This window comes from Epinephelus lanceolatus, chromosome 4, assembly GCF_041903045.1.
Source record: "Epinephelus lanceolatus isolate andai-2023 chromosome 4, ASM4190304v1, whole genome shotgun sequence".
NCBI classification, from domain to species: Eukaryota; Metazoa; Chordata; class Actinopteri; order Perciformes; family Serranidae; genus Epinephelus; species Epinephelus lanceolatus.
Window position 1 is genome coordinate 6,541,751 of NC_135737.1, and position 21,673 is coordinate 6,563,423.

General features: G+C 40.4%; 1 protein-coding gene across 1 annotated transcript in view; it reads right to left on the bottom strand.

The window, feature by feature from the left end:
- Positions 1 to 7,804: 7,804 nt before the first annotated feature.
- cuedc1b (CUE domain containing 1b) overlaps positions 7,805 to 21,673 on the bottom strand; it is a 39,282-nt gene continuing 25,413 nt past the window's right edge. The window contains exons 4-11 of the mRNA XM_033631073.2: positions 18,381 to 18,507; positions 15,965 to 16,226; positions 12,452 to 12,517; positions 12,139 to 12,216; positions 11,939 to 12,032; positions 10,681 to 10,739; positions 9,372 to 9,441; positions 7,805 to 8,070 (exon numbers count right to left, since the gene is read on the bottom strand). Of these exons, the coding sequence (XP_033486964.1) occupies position 8,070; positions 9,372 to 9,441; positions 10,681 to 10,739; positions 11,939 to 12,032; positions 12,139 to 12,216; positions 12,452 to 12,517; positions 15,965 to 16,226; positions 18,381 to 18,507 (757 nt within the window). The 3' untranslated portion in view covers positions 7,805 to 8,069. The remainder of the gene's footprint in view (positions 8,071 to 9,371; positions 9,442 to 10,680; positions 10,740 to 11,938; positions 12,033 to 12,138; positions 12,217 to 12,451; positions 12,518 to 15,964; positions 16,227 to 18,380; positions 18,508 to 21,673) is intronic.

The following is a 21,673-nucleotide window of genomic DNA, read 5'->3' on the forward strand; positions in this document are numbered from 1 at the left end:
TATTCAAAAGCCCGTCACTGATCAATAAAGTATCCAATCATATGTGGAGACGAGGTCGAAAATAAACTAACGTTAAATGCAGTCAAATCCCTGGGGTGTCCAGGAAAGTAACGTTAGTTACAGTAACGTTAGCTAACATTACTACTACGGATACACTACTCGTGTAGAACTCAAAGTCTCTAGCACGCTAACGTCAGCTGTGTAAATCAGCTTTACTTTCATTATACAGTAAAAGATGAGGGCCACATGTGAAAAACAAGAAAGAAAGAAAAATAAAAAAGAATACGTACCTTTCTGTGTTGCCTGTCCCGGCTCCAACTTTCCTCCAAACATAACTTTCTTCTTCTCGCTCAATCGTCTGTCTCTCGGGTGGAAGTTCAGCACTGCCCCTAGAGGCTTGGAGCACTTCCGTTGTATGAGTGTATATGCAGCGTTCTCTTTTTGCATTTGTTTTCTTATTTGCAGTGCGTTTCAGTATATGCAGCACGTTTCTGTATATGCAGCGTTTTCCTGCTGCATTTGTTTTCTTATATGCAGCGCGTTTCTCTATTTGCAGCACATTTCTGTATTTGCAGCATTTTACCTTTTCATTTGTTTTCTTATATGCAGTGTGTTTCTCTATTTGCATCGCATTTGTCCTTGTCGGCCACCGTAGTTTGGACATTGCCGCTAGGCTTGTTTGAGATGAACTGCACCTCGCCTGAAAAGTAGACGAGAGCAGGCGGCCGCAGCGGGGGGCGGTGACAAAAAGCTGCGGTGAAGTCGGACAGTTTCCCGACAGTTTCCAGCAGCGTTCAGTCCGTGCAGGAAGTCACAGACACACTAACATCCTGTCTCGAATGATGTCGATTCATTAAAAAAGTGATCAGACCCATATATCAGTTTGTTTTCACCATCAGTCACACAACATGTTTTCTGTTCACAGAATAAACCTTCAGGTCAGACAAATACAATCTTAATCTCTAAAATTCAACACAAATGAGTAGTTTATCTAAAACGTCATCTTGTTGGGTCGGCATCTGAACCAATCAGCTGTTAGATCAGGTGAGAGCCAGGCGGTGCAGTTGGTGGAGAGCAACTGCAGCGCCTGGCTCTAAAAAACTGCGGCCACCTCGCTCTTGCGGCTTTATCGCTGTCCACTTTTGTAATACGTCAGAGGAAGTCGGGATGAAGTCGGACACAAAACTAACCGGCATGCATTGTGCGCCGATCGCCGGTGATTGAATCTGCGCAGGACTGGCTCATCTCGAACGAACCTAGTGTTTCTGCTGAGCTGCTGGCTGAATTGTTTGGAATGAAAGCTGAGAGGAGAGGAGAGGAAATGGAAGGGGGACTGAGAGCCTGAGCAAGTGCTGTGATCACATGGTGGATGTAGTTCCTACAATTTTTTTTCCTTTTTAATACAATGTTAGTTTTCGGACTATAAAATGTCGAGGGGTCCAATACTGACTTATGAAAAAGTGCAGGGGACATGTCTCCTGTGTCGCCCTATAAATTACACCCCTGGCTACATTCATTTCTTTTTTTGGCCACATCGGCAGCAGAACTTTGAACACAAAAGTGATGTTTTATCACCTCATAAAGTTATGATGAACATGTTAGCAAATAAGTGACACGTCTAGCAGACACAGAGCAACATTAGCATTCATTTGGACTTTTGTTTGTGTCCAGATGAAGTCCTATTTTCTCTTTCTTTTAGCTCTGTTTTTGGTCTCCACCTATTTCTGAGGAAATTATCAATCAATCAATCAATCAATCAATCAATTTTATTTATAAAGCCCAATATCACAAATCACAATTATCTTGGACTGGTTGCACAAAACACCACGTTTTCTCCTAAAGTATGACACTTGGCCCTACCCCTACATTTGCGCGTTCCCGCAAGGGGTAGGGGTGTCCCAATTCCTTTTTGCATTTAGGGGTAGGGGGCATAACGAAGGGTAGTGGGTATGAAACTAGCCCTTCGGAGCGAGGGATTTCAGATGCTGACTTGCCAGCGAGGGGTAGACGTCGCCATGGCTACCACCGAGCAAGAGACGGGGAAAAAAGTTCATACATAGCTAATGTTACCGTCGTCAGGTTGCTTGTCCTATTCTGCAAAATTGTCTGACTTTTCACATTTTGATAACACGCCAACTAGTATAACTATGCTGCCTCGTAATGTTAGTTGGTTAGCTAGCTAGCAGAAGTCCCCTATCGTCTGTCGTTCATCAAACGAAGCATGATGAATGTGGCAAATACGATAGGTAGGATGAATGAGACTCCATTGTAGATGCCGGTTGGAAATGTAGATGGCTCGCAGCTTCCTGTTTAAAATAGTTACGTATGCGTGAATGTAACCGTCGCAGTGACGTAGGGAGTGGTGTCCCAATTCCTAGGGAAATATTTCTACCCCTACCCCTCGTTGCTTCATTTTGAGGGCCAAGGGGTAGTGGGCAAGGGCTAGTGGTAGTGGACAAGGGGGGGTATTGGGATTGGGCCTTGAGGCTTAATTTCTCTTTAGCTGAGGGACTTACACAGTTGCACAGAATCCTTTAAAAGGTTTCCTTGATTACAGAAAACATGAGCTCATTTACTGTGTTGAAAGAGATTTTACAGTGGTAAAACTTTCCATGGAGATTGTTTGCTTGGACTTTCAAAGTTGGCTTACAGTTAGTGAAAAAATGGCAGAAGAAAAGAAGACAAGATAACCATAATGGTCAGAGGAGGAGGAGATAATACTTAGTGAGGAATACAATCATAGAAAGCACATCCTACACAGTACATTTGATCCCCAAATATCAGAAAATGAATGTAGAAAGAAATTGCAATGAAAATTAACTCAGTCAAATCTATAGTGTCATATCCACTGGGTTCTCTACTGCATCGAGATTATCTCCCCACCCAGTAGTTATATCATAACTATGGGAATTATCCTCATCTGGGGTAATTGACATGGAAAATTAATAATCTTTAAGACACACCACTTTACATGGCCGGCATAGACTAGGCTATAAAAGACCCACCTTGCGCATGCACCCACTGATTCATTGATTTCCACCTGTTGGAGCTGATGTGAGAGCAGGAAGAAATTATCTCCTCAGGCTCAAGGCCGCTCAGTACCCCTTCCAATCAATGTTAATCAGTGGGTGCATGTGCAAGGTGGGACTTTTATAGCCTGGCGCATGCCAGCTATGTAAAGTGGTGTGTCTTAAAGATGATTAATTTTCCATGTTGGTTACCCCAGATGGGGATAATTCCCATAGTTATGATACTGGGTGGGGAGATAATCTCCTCACTCAGAGAACCAAGATTACAATGTAACCAAATGTTCTCCTGGTTGAAGAATACTTTTCTAAGGGTGTGCCAGTATTTTTTTTCCCATTTATCACCATAAACTTGGTCGTGATGCAGTTTGATTGGTACCTTAAAGTTTGTTTTTTTTTTTTTTTTTTACTTTGCTTTGGTTGCTAGGGTCCAATTGGTTCCCCAGCTCATCTCTGTGTCTGTCTGCTGTTTGCTGCTGAGCAGGTAGAGTACAGTGACTTTATCAGAGCTGTTTGACTGAAAACAGCTGCTCCAAAGCACTAAGCTGAAAAAGACTAATATGACAACATTATGTGGATTTGTCTTTTCAGAAGTCCATTTGATCCTTTGTTATGATAAAATAATGGAGCTCTAACAGTAATGTCATGTATACATGACTTATAGTAAATAGTGCTAAAACATGCACAAACACTGGAATGGTCCTTCAACAAAGTCCTTGTTTAAAATCACTGTCAGACATCCAAACTTTGCTCATCATTAAATAAGCAAATAGCACATTTAAGTAGTTTAATCAAAGGGGAGAGATAACATTTAAGAAAATCCAGAAAGGTTCATTTGTGGAGATTTTCTGAAGTGACATACATTTTATGCACAAAGAAAGAAAGAAAGTTGATTTCACTGATTTCATTTGTTAGCTTTTCTGAAAACCTTTGCATTGTAAACTTACTTCTGTCCACAACACACTTTTTTTTGTTCCTCTCCTAACACCTTCTGTTCACACAGGCTACAGACTTTTACTACTTTTTTAATCCATGCTATTTTCACATCTACACATACAAATGGAAAGAGCAGTAGAAAAGGGTACTATTTGTGTTTTCATTTTGTCCAACTTCAGTCTTCATTTTCATCCAATCTGAATGAGTCTTCACATTTCAGATGCTATACCCTCTCAAACAGACATATCCATCATTCATGTAGAAATCAAAAACAATAAATTCTCTCACACACAAACATGATGCCATTCTTTACAGTACTAACACTGGAATTTAGAAATGTGCTCCCCTTCAGTCAAGGAGATGAGATCAACAAAGACATGACTTGCTAAGACTGCAGGGACATTCTGAGATATGGCAAAGTAGTCTGGGTGATATTTCTTATTTCCATAACATCTTGCAAACATCTTTTTAATGCAAGAGTTCTGGAAACTTGGCAGAATATTAGCAAAGTTTTGGTGAAGCAGTATATGGAGCTCCATGGGCACGCTCACTCCAAGCATGTCAAGGGCAGTGAATTCAGACTCCTAGTTTGGTTCAGTAGGCGAGGTGAGAACATTGCCATTCCCCAAAAAGAAATATTACAGTGATTCCCAAAAATGCAGGTCTAAGCCATCCCTGGATGTGGCAGGACTGCAAACACGATCCCAGCCAACAGGACATGACCTTAAAAATGCAAGGGCTTATGGGTAGGAGGAGGTAGATGTTGACATCTGGAATTGGAATGCCAAATCCAGCTGAGCCATGCCACTACTAACAGCGATAGGATTCACCAGGGGGTAGAACATGTGGGGTTCAAACGTCCCTCCCCAAATTCACTCCCCATGGTGCAAGCATCCTAACCAACCAGCAGGAGTCACTAGTGCAGCGACAAAGCTGCAAGCCCTCACTGGCTTCCCACCCTGAGAACATGGTAAATTGTGTTCATTGGAACACACAGCCAAAGCCCAGAGGTATTAAGATATTTAGAGATATTTAAATGCCTTTTTCCTATCTTGCAGGCCACCGCAGGTTTACTGCCATTACGCACTGTAGCCCCCACTATGTTAAAATTGGAGGCAGGTAATCAAATTTGGCATCATGCTCAGTTTCATTTTCATCAGGTATGTTATTGCTATGTAGGAAAGCAACTGAAGGAATAGATTGATTTAATAAGTCTGCTATTATGACAACCATATCCTGTAATGTAGCACAGAAAACTGACTTTCCTCCTCTTAAGGCCTCAGTATGCTTCACACAAAGTGCTTGTTGAATGGTCAACCGGCATGTAACACCCCCTCAAACCACACCTTTCCAGTGACGACACTGGGTAGGTATTTTAGTTACTCTCCAACACTGAATCCTGCAATTACACTAAGTGTTTTAACTTGTCTCTCTAGTCATTCTTCACATAACTACCTGTCACTTTTCATGTGTCCATGAGTCCAATACCGTCAGTGACTTCTGGGACAGACTGTCTGAACATGTTAAGTTATGTAATGTTTGAGCAGTAATTGCGTCACATCCCTTTGAATGACAGCAGCCTTGTCACCCTGTCTTTGAGTGTTCCTCCTGTATATAAGAACACACCTATGTATAACCCCAATTTGAATAAAGCTGGGACGCTGTAACATAAATAAAAACAGAATGCAATGCTTTGCAAATTCTTTCCAACCTATATTCAATTAAAGACAGTACAAAGACAAGATATTTAATGTTCAGACTGAGAAACTGTGTTTTTGGTAAATATAAACTTATTCTAAATTTGATGCCTGCAACCATAGATTAACCATCAAAGTGAAGCCAAAACATCTGGATTGCCCCCTGTTGGCTGGCTGCAGTATGGGTCATAAAACCCCACCCCCTGCATGTTAGTGGATGGGCCAAACTAAGAAGACCAAGTACACATCAAATACATTTTTTCCCAGTGACGGTTTCTGTTATTTTAGGTATTTCTGTTCTCGCTGATGTTTGTTCAAATATTATTTTTTTGCCTTACGTTTGGTTATAACTAGTTATTTGTGGCTATCAAAAGGAGGCTGACATCGATAGCTATATGGGCCACTGCTGTGCTCGTGGTAAATTGCGCTGCTCGTGACTGGTGGGATGGGTGTATGGGTGGGAACTCAATACTGCACACAGACTCTGGCTCCAAATGATGGCAAGCGGATACATTGAATATTTTGGCTTCATTGTTGTATAGTGAAAGGATGTGGAGATGTGTTGTTTTATATGCAGTCTATGCCTGCAACACATTACTGAAAAGTTGGGACAGAGGCAACAAATGACTGAGAAAGTTGTGGAATGCCTAAAACCATCCGTAACATTACATAGGTAAACAAGTTCATTGGTAACAGGTGATAAAGGCAAGTAAGGATTGCGCGAGATTCACCATTTTGTGAAAAACTGCATGGGTAAACCATCCTGCAGTTTAAGAACTTTCTCAAAGAACAATTGCAAGGAATTTAGGGATTTCACCATCTTCAGAAAATCTGGAGAAATCTCTAGAGTTAAGACTTTAGACTTCTCTGGGCCCAAATCATCCTAGATGGGCTGTCACAAAGTGGAAAAGTGTGCTGTGGTCTAACAAGTCCATATTTCAAATTGTTTTGGAGATCATGGACGTTGTGTTCTCCAGGCTAAAGAGTAACGGGCCCACCAAGATTTTTACTAGCTCAAAGTTCCAAAGGCAGCGTCTGTGATGGTAAGGGGGCGTATTAGTGCCCATGGCATCATGGCTAACTTCACATCTGTGAAGGCACTGTGAATGCATACAGGTACATACAGGTTTTGGAGCAAAATGCCGCCACCCAGACAACATCTTTTTCAGGGATGTCCCCGTTTATTCCAGCAAGACAATGAAACACATTCTATTACAACTGCGTGGCTTCGTAGTAAAAGAGTACAGGTACTAGACTGACCTACTTGCAGTCCAGACCTGTCTCCCATTGAAAGTGTGTGGTGCATTATGAAGCGCCAAATACAGCAATGGAGACCCTGGACTGTTGGGCAACTGAAGTCGTATATCAAGCAAGAATGGAAAAGACAAGTTGCAGGCATCAAATTCAGAGTAAGTGTATATTTACAAAAAGCAAAGTTTATCAGTTGGATCATTATATATCATGTCTTTGTACTTTGTTCAATTAAATTTATGTCAAAGGATTTGAAAATCATTGCATTTTGTTTCTATTTACATTGTATACAGCATCCCAACTTTTTTGGTATCATAGTTGTTTGAAAATAGTTTTTATTAAGTCATTCTGTTGAAACTTAGCAACAAGTTCCCATTATCCTTCATGCGATACCAGTCTGCTCATGGTCCCTCATCCTGGGGACTGTGCTGATAGTGGTGCTACATGAGATTGAATGACACCGTTCTCACCTTGCCATACAAAGCAAACTAATAAACTGCTCCAAACATGCTTTCAAAGAACACAGTCCATTACATGTGATAAATTGGTTACAATGGTCAAGTGGTGACATTTTGGGCAGCCACTACTTTAATGGCCACAATATGCTGACACGTATGACACATAAGAATTTCAGTTACATAACCCCTGACGTTCAAAAACAGCAGAATATTACAATCGGATTAAGAAAACATGGTAAAAAAGCTCTACATGGTTTAGTGTATATAAAGGAGCATGTGAACACTTTGGATTTGAAATGTCAAGCCTGAGGGACACCGATCAGAAACACAGTCTGGAAAAGTAATAAAGGTTCATATGGCAAGATCATCACTAAGCTAGTGTTCCTCTCAGTGGATTAAAGGAAGCAGTTAACAAATACTAATAAGGACTAATGCATTTTCCTTTACATTTAAAATGATATATTAACAAAGTGTTATAATACAGAGATAATGCATTTATAGACAGTTAGGCCAGTGCTGGGAACAGTCCAGTCCTCTCCCTAGGAAGGAGGGGGGAGTCTCAACTCATTGCTGAGCCTTACATTGGCTGGTTTGGATTAGGGTGGGGTGAGCAGGTGGGGACAGGAAGAGCTGCAAGGCCACCACCCATGGGTCATGCTGCCGTCGCCATGGTAACCCTGATATGGTGCAGCATAGGAGGATCTGAAATGTACAAGAGTGTGTCTGTATGATTTGGGTTTTATCCCAAAATAAAACATTGAATAAAGATATCGTCTGTGTCTTATTTTAGAAGCTTTTGAAAGTGAAAGTGCTGGCTGAAAGAAGTACAGAAAGCACAGTGATCAAGCATTTCATACACTGGAAAAGAAATGCATTTCTATTTTGGGCTTTGTTGAGAGGAAGAAAGCAGAGAAGTAGACAAAGATAGTCAGTATATACATTTAATTCAGAGACAGCCAAAGTCAGACAGAGCAGATAACACTGCCCAGAATATCAGACAGCATTCTCGTATTGATCTGAATATATATTGTCCTTATTGCCTTCATATATTTGAGGATAGTTGGATGTACTTTACCACACGAGTGTTGGGACATTGGGTTTGTATAGAGCCTTAAACTTTGCCATCATGCTGCAGGCTAATTTATGTACACTTATTGCAGAATAAGGTCTTTTTGGACCAAACAGTTCTGGAGACTCTTTGAGGGGAACCATAAACTGGGGAGTTCACCTGAGGACTACATACCTTCAAAGTCTTCTCTTCTGTTTGCATTTGGAACACTGATATGATGTATTGTAAGCTGGCCAGCAGTTGGTACAGCAACTCCACTTTTGCTTTGAGGAGTCAAAAATCTCTTTGTTGCTCATATACTGATCAGCCACAACATTATTATCACTGACAAGTGAACTGAATAACATTGATGCCATTGATATGACAGAGTGTACTTGGTCTGCAACAGTGTTTGGGTGGTGCGTCTCAAGTGGCATCCACATAAATGCCAGGACTAAAGGTTTCCCAGGAGAACAATACACTGTAACCAGATGATCAATGTTACTCACTTTACCTGTCAGTGATTTTAATGTTGTGGCTGATCAGTGTATAAAACTCAGTAAGGCCTGGACTTCACTGTCAGTCCATCTGACCGTGTTCTTACATTTTTCATTATGAACTGTTGTTTCTGCTCTGTGTTGTCTGTTGCTCACTCAGCTAATGGGTTTTTAGAAATGGTGGTTGCTGGTTGGCTGTGTTCGACCTATGAATGTATAGTTGCGTTCCTCATGGTTCCTCTTGTGCTGAGAGAGTACCTGTTCTAGCTAAAAGCTAAAAAAGTCCCTCAAACCGGTGTTTTAAGAACTACAATTATTCACGGTTCTTTTGCTGCATTCACAACAATAAAGTTTTTTTTTTAGAGCTATGAAAGAGCTCCTCCATTCCGAAAATGCCTATTGTCTTTATAACAGACGTCATTGGAAGCCCACCTTGGAATTACTGAGGAGTACCTTACCATAATATTGGCTCATTGCGTTGTTCATTCTCTTCCTGAGTGTTTGCTCGTCTGGGCTGACCATCTTCCTCTGGACATAGATACAAAAACACATCAACACAGTTATATGTGCATCTCCGATAAATATGCCATGTTTATTTCGACTCATTAAAGAGATTCACAAAAGCAGGTAATGATGAATATTATTACAAATAATATACCAAACCCCTGAGAGGAACAGGCAGAGGGGATTCCCATAACACCAACTAGAACTGCAGACCATAAAGTCCAATTGTATTATTTGAATTTTATTTTATTTTATAATGTTTGTGGCCATTGTCATTTGATACTTTTGGATAGTCGGTCTTTAGGTACACTACTTCCGCACTTCCCCAAACACATGCATTTTCACTAAAACGTTACTATTTAAAAGAATTCTCAAGCATGGATGAGTAGTGTGGCTGAGCTATTTATACATAAGTGTTTTATATGGTAACGTTATAGTAAAACCGCATGTGTTTGGTAAGCACTGGGCAAATGTCTAGATGAATGAGACAAAGTATACTACATGAATTGTGTTTATGAACAAATGTTTTGCTATAGTTTTGCTGTTGTTTAATTGGAAGTTGAATTTTCTGTTTTTTATTTTTCATTCATCGTGGACACAAGAGATAAAAACATTTTTTCCCAAAATTCAAGGTAACACAGAGAGAGTACCTGATACACAAAGTTAATTGTGAGGTAAAGTATTTCCCAAATGTTGATTTTATGTTTTCTTTGAGCATTGGCAGTATAAAAACAAAATAGGGGAGTGCGGCAAAATGCCACCTACCTACTTTTGTTTATACAGAATGTGCCTTTTTCGGGGCAATGGGGAGCGTGAGCAAATAACAAAACGTGTAGCTTAGCATGTGACGTGGAGGGAAGCCGCGGCTAGTCAGTCCTTCAGCGATTCTCTCGTAAGTTGGCCCGTTCTTCACCGTCCCCGTCATCTGACGGTTAATGGCGTCTTCGAGGGCGCGCGTTTCAGGCCCCTGCCCTTCATCAGACATGATAAAGGGCAGGGGCCCGAAACGTAACACATGAATAAATTGTTCAAGGAGCAGCTTCTGGTGTGCAGACTTTATCTTTTATTCCACCAATATGTCTACCCTACGAAGTGGAAAACTGAGCACCTCGGATCAACTCGCCAATCCGGCTCTGTGTGTCTAAACGCTCGCAGCTTGCCGGTAAAACAGCCTAACATTCGCCGAAAATATGGCAGTGTAAAAGGGGCTATAGTGACAAAAGCTAAATGTTTTACATTGTGTAGGTGATGTGCAATTCTTACCGCAGGGATTTCCCTCTACATCGTCGAGGAGATTGGCTGTAGAGTTGGCTGTGCCCAGTCTGGAAAGGAGTGTGGTTAAGAACACGAAAAGCCCAGCCTTGGAAACCAGATCACTCTCACAATACATGGACTTAAAGAAACCACAGGCATGGAGGCTGACCCACAGCTGATGATCTATGTCTTGCTGTCTCACTTAGAGTAAATGAAGCAAAATCATTTTATTTGCTGAATTTAAGTATTTCAAATGGCATGTGATAGTTGTAAATACACAAGATTTAGTTACGTTACTACCAGACAACAAAAACTGGAATTATCACCTCACTGTTGTATGTCTCTGTGTACCAGTCAAGTTTCTCTTACAGTTTACGTCCATGTCTGTGAAAACATGAATGCTTCACACACACATCTTCCCCCTGGCAGCACGAAAGATCTATACAATCAGCACAGTTTCAAGGTGGACACCCAAGATTAGGGTGACCAATTTAGTATCTGACCAAATGTCTCCCCTTCTGTTCCTTTGATATGACAGAGTAATGGCCAGGAAAATGTTTTTGCATAACATTATGATGTCACAGTGAAGATGACCTTTGACCTTTTGGATATAAAATGTCATTGTTTTATCCTATTAGACATTTGTGTAACATTTTGTTATAATTACATATGAATTCTTCTTCAAATTCGAATCAATTCATTCTTAAGTCCAAGTAGACATTTGTGCCCAATTTGAGGAACCTCCCTTAAGGCCCGTCACGAGATAAGACAGATGCAAGGTCACAGTGACTTTGACCACCAAATTATAATTGTGTCAAATCTGAAGCAATTCCCTCAAGGTGTTGTTGAGATTTTGTGTTCATGAAAATGAAACAGATATATGGTCACACTAACCTTGACCTTTGAGCACAAAATTCTAAGCAATTCATCGTTGAGTCCAAGAGAACATTTGTGCCAAATTTGAAAAATTTCTCGCGAGGTGTTCTTGAGATATCATGTTCACAAGAATGACACAGACAAAGTCACAGTGACCTTGACTTTTGATCACCAAAATTGAATCAGTTCATAATAAATCTAATCTGTACATTGTGGATGTGTATGCCAAATTTGAAAAAAATCCCTTTAGATGTTATGAGATATTGTGTTAATGAGAATGGGACAGACAGACAATCTGAAAACATAATGCTTCTGGCCACAACTACTGCTGGCGCGGAGGCAGAAAAAGGATGTTAGCGAGATAATGTGATGAAGGCTAAACAAAGGATACGAATGGTGCTTCAGAAGCATCCGCCTTTTTGACTTTCTCCTCTTTGTCTTTTCTGAGAAAGTCCTGGCAATTTCAAACAGCTTCTTTCTTGTTGCTGAAGGACAGAAAACATTTGAGGTCATTAAATATTCTGGACAATGAACTTAAGAGGGTAACACAGTTATTTGTGAAAGGTCAAAATTATTGTAAATCAGACTTACATTTGCCCATGTGTTTGAGTTTGTCTCTGAACAGGGCGTCATCAGAAACTGCCTCCATTGAAGCTGCACACTGTTCTCCTGCACACAGACACAGCAACACTACCCCACTGTACACACATGTACTGGCACACAAACACATCAAGTGTAGAAGCAAGTATTTATAGTATGATGTCCATAGCACAAATCCTTGACACAACCAACAAATATCACAGTGAATGCATAGACACACACAGACCAGTATTCAGTAGAATTCAGTGTGCAAAGACACAGTTGCAGATAGCTTGGCAGAGGAAGCTTGATGAGTGATATCTACCTGTGGAACTCTCCATGCTAGATGAATGATTGGACTTTGATTTCTTTGATTCATACTTCAAGCGATCTAAAAACAGAAAGCAGATGTTATGACCACTGATGTGAGGAATCAAGATGTGATGAGTTCTGGTATAATGGTATCATGACCAGACTTCAACATTCCACTTCAATTAATCTTGACCAGTGTCTGATGAGAGGGGAAAATTCTTTAAAGCTGTGCATTGTTGTACCAGAACAGCCATGGCCAGCATTTTGTTTTGTTTATCAAGCATATGTCGACAAAGCCTGAATTTCAGGAGCAATAAAAAGATATTCCCACCGCTGAGACAAACATTTCACTGTGTTAAATGGTCTTTCTGGTGGAAAGTAACCATGTACTGGCCAAATATTTTGTTGGTCATCATGTTCATGTTGTTCAACTTGTCAGAGACTCTAAAGATGGGAACTGGGTACAAACAGAAAATGTACTGAGCTCAAACTTGGAATTGCAAACATCTGAGCTCTGAGCTGAAAGTTAGACATCGACTTTCTGACAAAAAAAAGTCAAAGTCTTACTTTGGTCTCAAAATTGAGTTTTTAATCTCAGAAATATGAAATCCTTCATATTTGTACAACAATTGAGTGTGGTTCAGGCACAGCTGGACCTCCACATAAGTCTAGAACAATGGGAGCGAGGGCCTTGATCATAAGCTGAGGGATGTAAGACTATGAGAAATGGAGACATATGGAATTAATTTTGTCCAAGTAAAGAAAAGCAAAGAAATGCACAATACAAAATAAACAGCAATCCAAAATTATTAACATTGCTGAACATCACAGAGGTAACATGAGAAAGGCAAGATGTTTTTATCCAGTATCACAGGTTAAAGGTCTAGTGTCTAGGATTTAGTGTCATCTAGTGGTGAGGTTGCAGATTGCAACTTACTGAAACTTCTGAAGGGTGCCAAACGTGTAGGAGAACTACAGTAGCCGACGCAAAAATGCAAATGACTATCTGGAGCCATTGTTTGGTTTGCCTGTTCCGGACTTCTGTAGAGTAACATGGCAGACTCCGTGGAAGAAAATCCACTCCAAATGAAGATATAAACAGCTCATTCAAAGGTAACGAAAACACAATAATTCTTAGTTTCAGGTGAATATATACTAATGAAAAAATTTGGGATGCAGGATAATATCGTCACATCATCTGTATTGGCTGAAATTGGCTATAAAATGAACTATCAGACATGGCCAGCATGCTTTTTCTTATTTTGCACAATGAATGAATATTACATACACAGAAAAGCATTCTATTTCATGTCTTCATCTGCTGGTGGGCCATCACGATAAGAGTATGCATGTATAATATGATGTTAATTCCACTACAGAAGAGACTTGATGATCACTAAAATTAGGTAGGGAAAAAAGTGGATATATTGATATCCGTTTAAGTTATGGGCCAAATGTGTTGTTATATATCAGCATATCAGATACTGGTAAAAAATCCAATATCATAAATCTCTAGAAAACACTGTCATGAATATTGCACTCCCTTGCTGCCCATATCTCCCCCTAAACCCTGCACACAAATGCTGGCTTGCTGAGGCCTTCTGAATGGCATTTTATCTGACAACAGAAAAGTGACAAAGTCCTTTCTTTTGGAATCTCCACCCCTAAAACATATGCTCATAACTTAAAGACTATATTCACAACACAAAAGTTAGAAACCTAAACCAAAAGCAATTCAATCAAACTTAGACTGTGGTTTTGGAGAAACAGTTTCTTTGTTTTTCACATTCTAGATGTAATATTCTCTGGTTGGGGTTTAGAAGTCAGTTCAGTGGAGGTCAGTACAAAAACCAGGAGGTCATCAGGATTTGTTTGTTTTCAAATATTTTGAACTGACAATAGGGTAAGTGTCATAGACAGACACAATCCTCCTGCTTGGGACAAAGGTAGGATTTTGTGCACTAGAAACTTTGGTAAACTACACTAAAATCCCTAAACTGGCTCCCTGTTGAGTATAATATCCACATGTATTCTTCAGCTTGCACTCTTTAATCAAATACGCTTTGTTGTCTGTCCTTCACACTCGCCTCATGATCCATAGTGATTGAGCTTTTGCGGCTGTAGCACCAAGTATTGGAATGCTCTGCCTGCTACAGTTTGCTGACTCTGTGGTTTCTTTTAAAAACCAGCTAAAGACACACCTGTTTAGACACACCTGTTTGGGTAACTTGCACCAGATGTGTATTTTATTCATACTTTGTCTATTGTATTGTTGCTGTGTATTGTGATTTTTTTTTTTATTTACTGTGCAAATAGTATAGCTAGTCATACACTTTTAACTACATGGCTCATGTAGTCACTTTGTCTTCTGTGTTTGCTTTCTTGTTGTATAATGCTCCTGTGAAACACTTTGTGACCTATGTCTGCGAAAAGTGTTATATAAATAAATTTTACTTACTTACTTAAACCAGTGTCATTACAAAAACACGAAAAACTTAAAATATTCACAGACCCCACAATAGTGGATCAATGATGACACATCATCGTCGCCTTAAACAAAACTCTCTGACTGGCAACCTGCAGATGGATCTTCCAGCACTGGCATTTAGTTTGTGCACACCATTGTGTGACTGACTTGCCAATCAGCTTGTTGCTAATGGCATACAGCAAAAAGTCTCCCTGCAGAGTGCTTGTGATCATTGTTTCTGCATCAATCTACACACCGCATATTCAGCCCTGTTCTCCAGTGTTTGTAGCCTGGGGTTGCTGTTTCTGCCATGTGGTGTGTCATTATACATTTAAGCTTCATTACTTAGACAAAATAATTCCAAAGAGACAAGCATAGGACTTGAGCATCAAGGCAAATTATGGCAATAATGGCACAAAAAACAAAGGCTTTCAAAAAGGTGCCCTGTGGAGTTTTCTGGTAAACAAAACCAAACAAACATATTTATATTCAGTGTAAATAACCTAAACACATTGTGTGTATTCATGAAATCTAACAATTGTGTTGAATATATTTCCTTCCACAAAAAACACTTGCAAAGTTGATTTTTAATTTTAAATCCAGCATTGGTAAATTCATGTTAACAAACTTGCAGTCTTCTTCTTCCCTGACTTTGCTCAATACTGCAGCATATCTTGGCGTGTTACTGCCACCTATAGATCAGTGGAATAGTAAAAAGAAAAACATTGGTAGGAGTGTGGACTTTGTCAACAACGTGCATGCACACGTACTTGTGTCCTTAGATAAACAGCTCCACAGCAGGTCAAAACTACAGGTCAAAAACTCCACAGGGAACCTTTACTGACAGCAACCTTGAAGGGACTTATCAGTATCTCAGTAATATCTGTACAGTGTCTCACAAGCTCAAATGTCAATGTCTTTACATTCTATGCATTATTTCCAGTGACATGTGTACAATACTATAGCACCAGAAACAGAACATCTATTGACTCTGACCTCATGTTGACATTATGAGCAGCATTTCTCTATGTATATTAGGACGAATGTACACAGTCATACCTCTCTCTAAGGCGATGAGGAACTCGCGGTTGCGCTGCAGCTCTCTCATAAACTCCTCGTTCTGCAGAAACAGGGCGATACGCTCGTCTTCCAGATACTGCTTCAGTTTCTTGTCTTGCTCTGTGGCTCCTGTCGTCAAACCTGACCCTCCAGAGGTCCCTGCAGCTCCAGACTGAGAGCCACACTGGGCTGTCCATTGGTTTATTGAAGAAACTGAGGAAGAGGATGACGATGAAGGCTGGGACAGACTGCTCTGAGAGCTCTGAGGTAAAGAAAGGACAAATTATAACATCAATTCATGTGGTTTGACTGGAGATCACTTGAAGAGGTCACTCAATATACTGTATCCTCTTACAGCCAGACTGATGGTTTTCACAACCAGTAGTAAGAAACAACTGCTTGTACTACCACTACTTCTGATTTACTGACTATCTGCTATAATAGAATTGTAATGTTACAGTATCTCATGTCTGTGTGTTTAATACAGAGCTGTAGTCATCATGTAGTTGGCCTCGATTTGCATTCAGACTGGAGGCAGGGGAAAACAGCTCGCCTGGCTCTGTCTGAAGTTAAAAAAAATACACCCACCAGCACCTCCGCAGCTCACTAATTACCAAATATACTAGACATAAGCCCTTTTCACACTGCGATCGTGCTATAGAGCCGCTTCAAAGTCCCTTTCTCATTCCGCCTTTGCATTTTACACAGAACCAAACAACGGCAGCGTCGTGCTGCTTCAGTGTGATGTTAAATAGAGTGCCAGCATCCCAGAAGCAAAACAGGCGTGACGGGCATGACATGTAACACAACAGCATCGGCCTCTAGTGTGATATATAACAAACGTGTAAGCAGCCTGTGTGCCTGTGTGTCCTTGTGTATCAGTCTGTGTCCCCTCTTTAAATTTGAAGGCTTTTGCGGGTCTGTGAACGCAGTGCAGGTGGAGCTCTTCTTTCTTTCCTCAGCAGCAGTTTGTGGACTTTTCAGTTGCAGAGTGTATTATTGATCAGTCAGTCCAATCAGAGCTGATCAGAGAGATGGATAAGAGGAGCAGCGGTTTGAGAGTGACAGCAAACTTGTAGACCCAGGACCTGAATGGTTAAGTTTCCCTTTCACTGCGCCTGCCGTTCTGCTGCTCCATCTGTGACAGAGTACACTCTTACTAAATGGTATATATATTTCAACAGCACAACTAATGAAAGGTCCAGCTCCAAAAATAGAAAATCAAAACGTGACAGCAAATTTTTTTAACTGTGGCAGGCTGCCATAAATCATTTAACGTCTCTGAAATATGGTGGTTGATCTAGTCCAATGCTTGGAGGGCAAGGAGTTCCCGGACCTCATCGTTTTCACAGTTTGCTGACATTTTCTGCCTCTGTTATGCTTCTTTGAGTTAGCTGCTAACTGCTTTTAGCTGCTGTGGGTGCTGTGCAGTGGGTCGCACACATAACATATCCTCAAAACCTCGTTCGGCCTGTGGTCCCATTTTGTCAGCTGTCCCTTTTACACAGATGCTGATTGGGAGTTGTCACTATCTTCACTGCCACCTTAAAGTCAAGAATACTCTGTTCCACAGTATGTGTTCCACCTTATATACAAAACAGCGATGCAGCACAACAGCACGTTAAAGGGACTTAATACTGAGCCCGGTCTGATAGTGCATTGATATAACAAACAACTTAAAACAAATTTAATTTATTTAGTGAGTTTTAGGGGTGTTGGTAAGCTTATTTGAACTGTGGACGGAGACAGGCTAGTTATTTCCGTCTGTCTGCAGGCTTTGTGCTAGATTAAGCTAATAATCTGCTGGCTTCAGCTCTATACTTCTGCAGGCCATGTTGCTGTGTTTTAGAAATTTAGATTTCTTAAACAACCCTTGGCATCCATCACATCATACGTATGTCTGTCATTAAAAAACTTGTGGACAAACAAAATGTGCTTGAGTTGTCTAATTACTGATAATGAAAATCTTGACTGCACCCCATTTTTTGTCAAGGGTACATTATTGTCAGGTGCAATGCAGGCAGTGCACTACAGACTTCTCAAATCAATCTGCACTCTAACTGCAGATTGATTAATATTAATTTGGACATGATGTTCACAATAATGAACTACACAACTCAAGCAATTTTTAAAAGACATCGCAGTCAATACAAACTAAAAGTCATCAGTCATTTATAAGGCAAGATATCCAAGTTTCTAATGTGCAATGCAATCCCATCCTGTAGAGTAAGTCAATAACCATTGGCCGGCTGTCATTTCTCATGTGCCACCCAATTATGTGCAAGACCCACCAATCACACGATTTTCGGCTATGTTTTTGCTTTAAACCACGGCTGATGTATGCAAAGACTATCATTATTGACATAAAACTAAGAAACCAAATGCCACTTAATGTCTCTATGCTGACATTTTTTACCTTTATACTGTCCAACTGCTGTGGCAGGATCCGCAAAAAATCATCTGGGAGATTTCCGAGCAAAGGAGGGTTCCAGTTCCGGTAGCTTCTGACCTGCTGGTGACCTGGAGGTGGCTGGGCTTCAAATCTGTGAGAGCCCATGGAGTAACAGGAGACATTAGTGATTTTACCAGCTGCATTAGGTACATTATCAACTTACCTCTAGCTATATTAAAACTACAATTAATTATTTATATGCTTTAAATTGCCCACTCAAAAAAATCACATGGGACGGCCAGACAAAGGAAATATCGGATTTCCGTATTTCAGTAAGAGGAAAAAAAAAGATCTTGTGAATGAGGAAATGCCTGGTGAGCACTTATGATAAATAAGACATTTACAGGAACAATTGGGAGACAATTTGTAGCGTTGTCATACAAATAAAATTGATTGGCTGATTGATTATAATCTGACTATTAGTTTATTTTGTTTCTGTTTCAGTAGAATTGTGAATGTGTGAGCATAATGCACTGTCCTGTGTTGTCTACTTTGGCTACATGAATGGCAAGGTCAGTCAGTCAGGCCACCACTTTGAACTAGACTTAAATATGTGAGCAGCTATTAGATTGATTGCAATGAAGTTTTGTGTCAACTCCAAAGGATGAATCAAAATGGCTTTTGGTGATTTCATGTTTTGAGGGAAATATCTCTGCAACTATTGGATGTGTTGGGATGACATTTTGCACAGATGTTGAAGGTCCCTGAAAGATGAATCCTAATTGCAGTATCTACTTAAAGGATTGGCACAGAATTAGAAACAGACAATCATGGCTCCTATTTCATGCAACCAGTGAATTGTTATCCTGACTTTTCAAAACGTCACTTTGTCCAAAGACCAAAACTCCATGAGCATTGGCCAATTCAGGAACATAGCTTAGCTGAACACTGAGGAGAGGATTTTCTTTTCAGTCCTGATGAGATGGATTACAACCTACTTAACAGAGAATGACTAAATCAATACCGGCTGCCAGAGGGCATGAGTCCCAGGTTTCCTCGGCTGCACGAAACAAGCCATCATGATTTGGGAACAAATGGCTAAGCAGGAGAGGGAGATCTGCATGTCATCCCCTGCATCATGGACCAGCTCATCCACAATCTGAGAAGGCAGTATATATCCAGACTCTTAGACAAGGAGGTGGGGAAGACCATCCTTTAGCAGCAGGCTTGTTCAAGACTCACTCAAGCAACCTACTTGAAAGTACAAGGTGTGGTGTTATCACTTTATCTTGTACTTGTAGGTAATGTAGTCTCTGAACCAGTGTTAAGTCACCTCATCAGCCACAAGCCCGATGGATGCCAAAGCCAACTCGCTCATTCGTGGATGGCAGGTAGAAGATACTCCATCAACCCCTGAAATCCATCACTCTCTAGTACAGGCAAGAGAAGGCAAGGCTGGTGATGCAGCTGAGGGGCTCTGTGGTTGAGACCGTGAAAGACATGGCTGAGAAGATGGTTATTAGCTCAAAGCACTGAAGTGCCTTGTACTTGTGCTATGTTAACAGCACAAGTGTTACGGGGGAGAAACATTTTGCCTACATTTCCATGAACACCAATGCAACACAATGCAATTTAATCAAAGCAACATAAATCAGTCTGGCTATGTAGTCACGCCCTCAATCCTGTCCACTGGGAAGGTGCAAACAAGAATTATGTTCATTTTGAATTGATCTAAAAATTATTTTTTGATGAATCAAGTAATGGTTTGGTGGACTGGCAGTAGTATTGTCAGTTTTGGTTAAATTTACCTACAAAATGCCGACACCTATTAACCGCTAACTAACCAGTTAATTTAAAAAAAAAAAAAAAAAAAGACAAGAGGCCTTTCCTTTTGGTCCAGCGCTCCTTCAAGTCAGTAAGTTTTAGCACTGCATTTCAAAGTGCTAACCACTTAAAGATCATTCATACTTCTGCTTTGAATCAACACCGTAGCTACGGCGTAGGCTCCACGTTGACGTAGAGCCTACGCCGTAGCCTGATGTGCACCTCTCCAGAATTGTAACCACGCATCGCGGTGACGCAGACCTCCTGTCTGTTTCTGTATACTGACACCTTTTCCCTCAGTGGAAACGAAGCTTGTATTTACTTGTATTTCACAGATAAGAAACAATAAATTGTGAAGACAGTAAAGCCTCCACTAAAATAGCATTTTAAGTCTTGTGTGTGATATATCCTTTAGGGATTTATACTTCGGGATTTATCCTGGCTTCATATGAGCAGAGGAAATCTCCGCTCGTCGCTAGGCTAATTTATACAATGTAAAATGCCATAGGCTGGTGCTTATAACTTTAGCATGTTGTATTTGCTTGGAAAACGTGTTTAGTGTAAGACAGTTGTTTTGTCGGTGAATCTTGTGAGTTGTAATGGAGCCAAATTGTGTGCCGTTACCTTTGTTAAATGTTGCTGTTGTCTCTGACTTTATATGAGAAGAAGGAAAGATCGCTAGCCGCTAGGCTAATTTATACAATGTAAAATGCCATAGGTTTGTGCTAATAACGTTAGCATGTTGTATTTGTGGGGAAAATGTGTCCAGATAAAGACAAGTGTTTGTCTGTCAATGCTGCCAGTTACAGTGAAGCTGATGTGCGTACTTGTGTTTGAAATTGTCTCTATTAAGCCATATTTAATGTGTGTTTTGAATCAACTAAACTTTACAGCACTTTACAGAGTCCTCCACCGCCTACTAGTGTTGGAGGTGTAACTGCAGAGTGACACAAACACACCACAGCACATGTTAAATTGCTCACAATGGCGAAGGTGATGTGCGTAGGCTACATGCATAGGGTCTAGGCACAACCCTAAATCCCCTTTTAGAAGTGGTGAAATTTTAATGTTTGGTCTTGCAAATGCTTTGCATTTTATTTTATTTTCTGTTAGGTTTGCTGACAGACAGCTGAGTTAATGTGGAACATGCCCACTGCACAAACTTTGGTCTCCACTTATTTCTTGGCCACTCTTTACTGTGCATCATCTGGGTCAGGTAAGGGTGCAATGACATACTCATTTTGAAGTATACCGTGATATAAATGTTGACGGTTATCATACAGTGTAAATTTGCAAATCTATGATACTGAAATAAAAAAAATGCAACCAGATGGAGAATCTCACCTTTATTTTAGTTGTTTTTAGGGGGGAGAGTTTTTACACATACTTCCATTACAAAAATGGTTAAACTTTCAATAATAGTAATAAAACGCTTGTTCAACCAAAAGTAACCCCCATTTTCAGTCCTTGAAGGGTCATTCTGACTGATAATA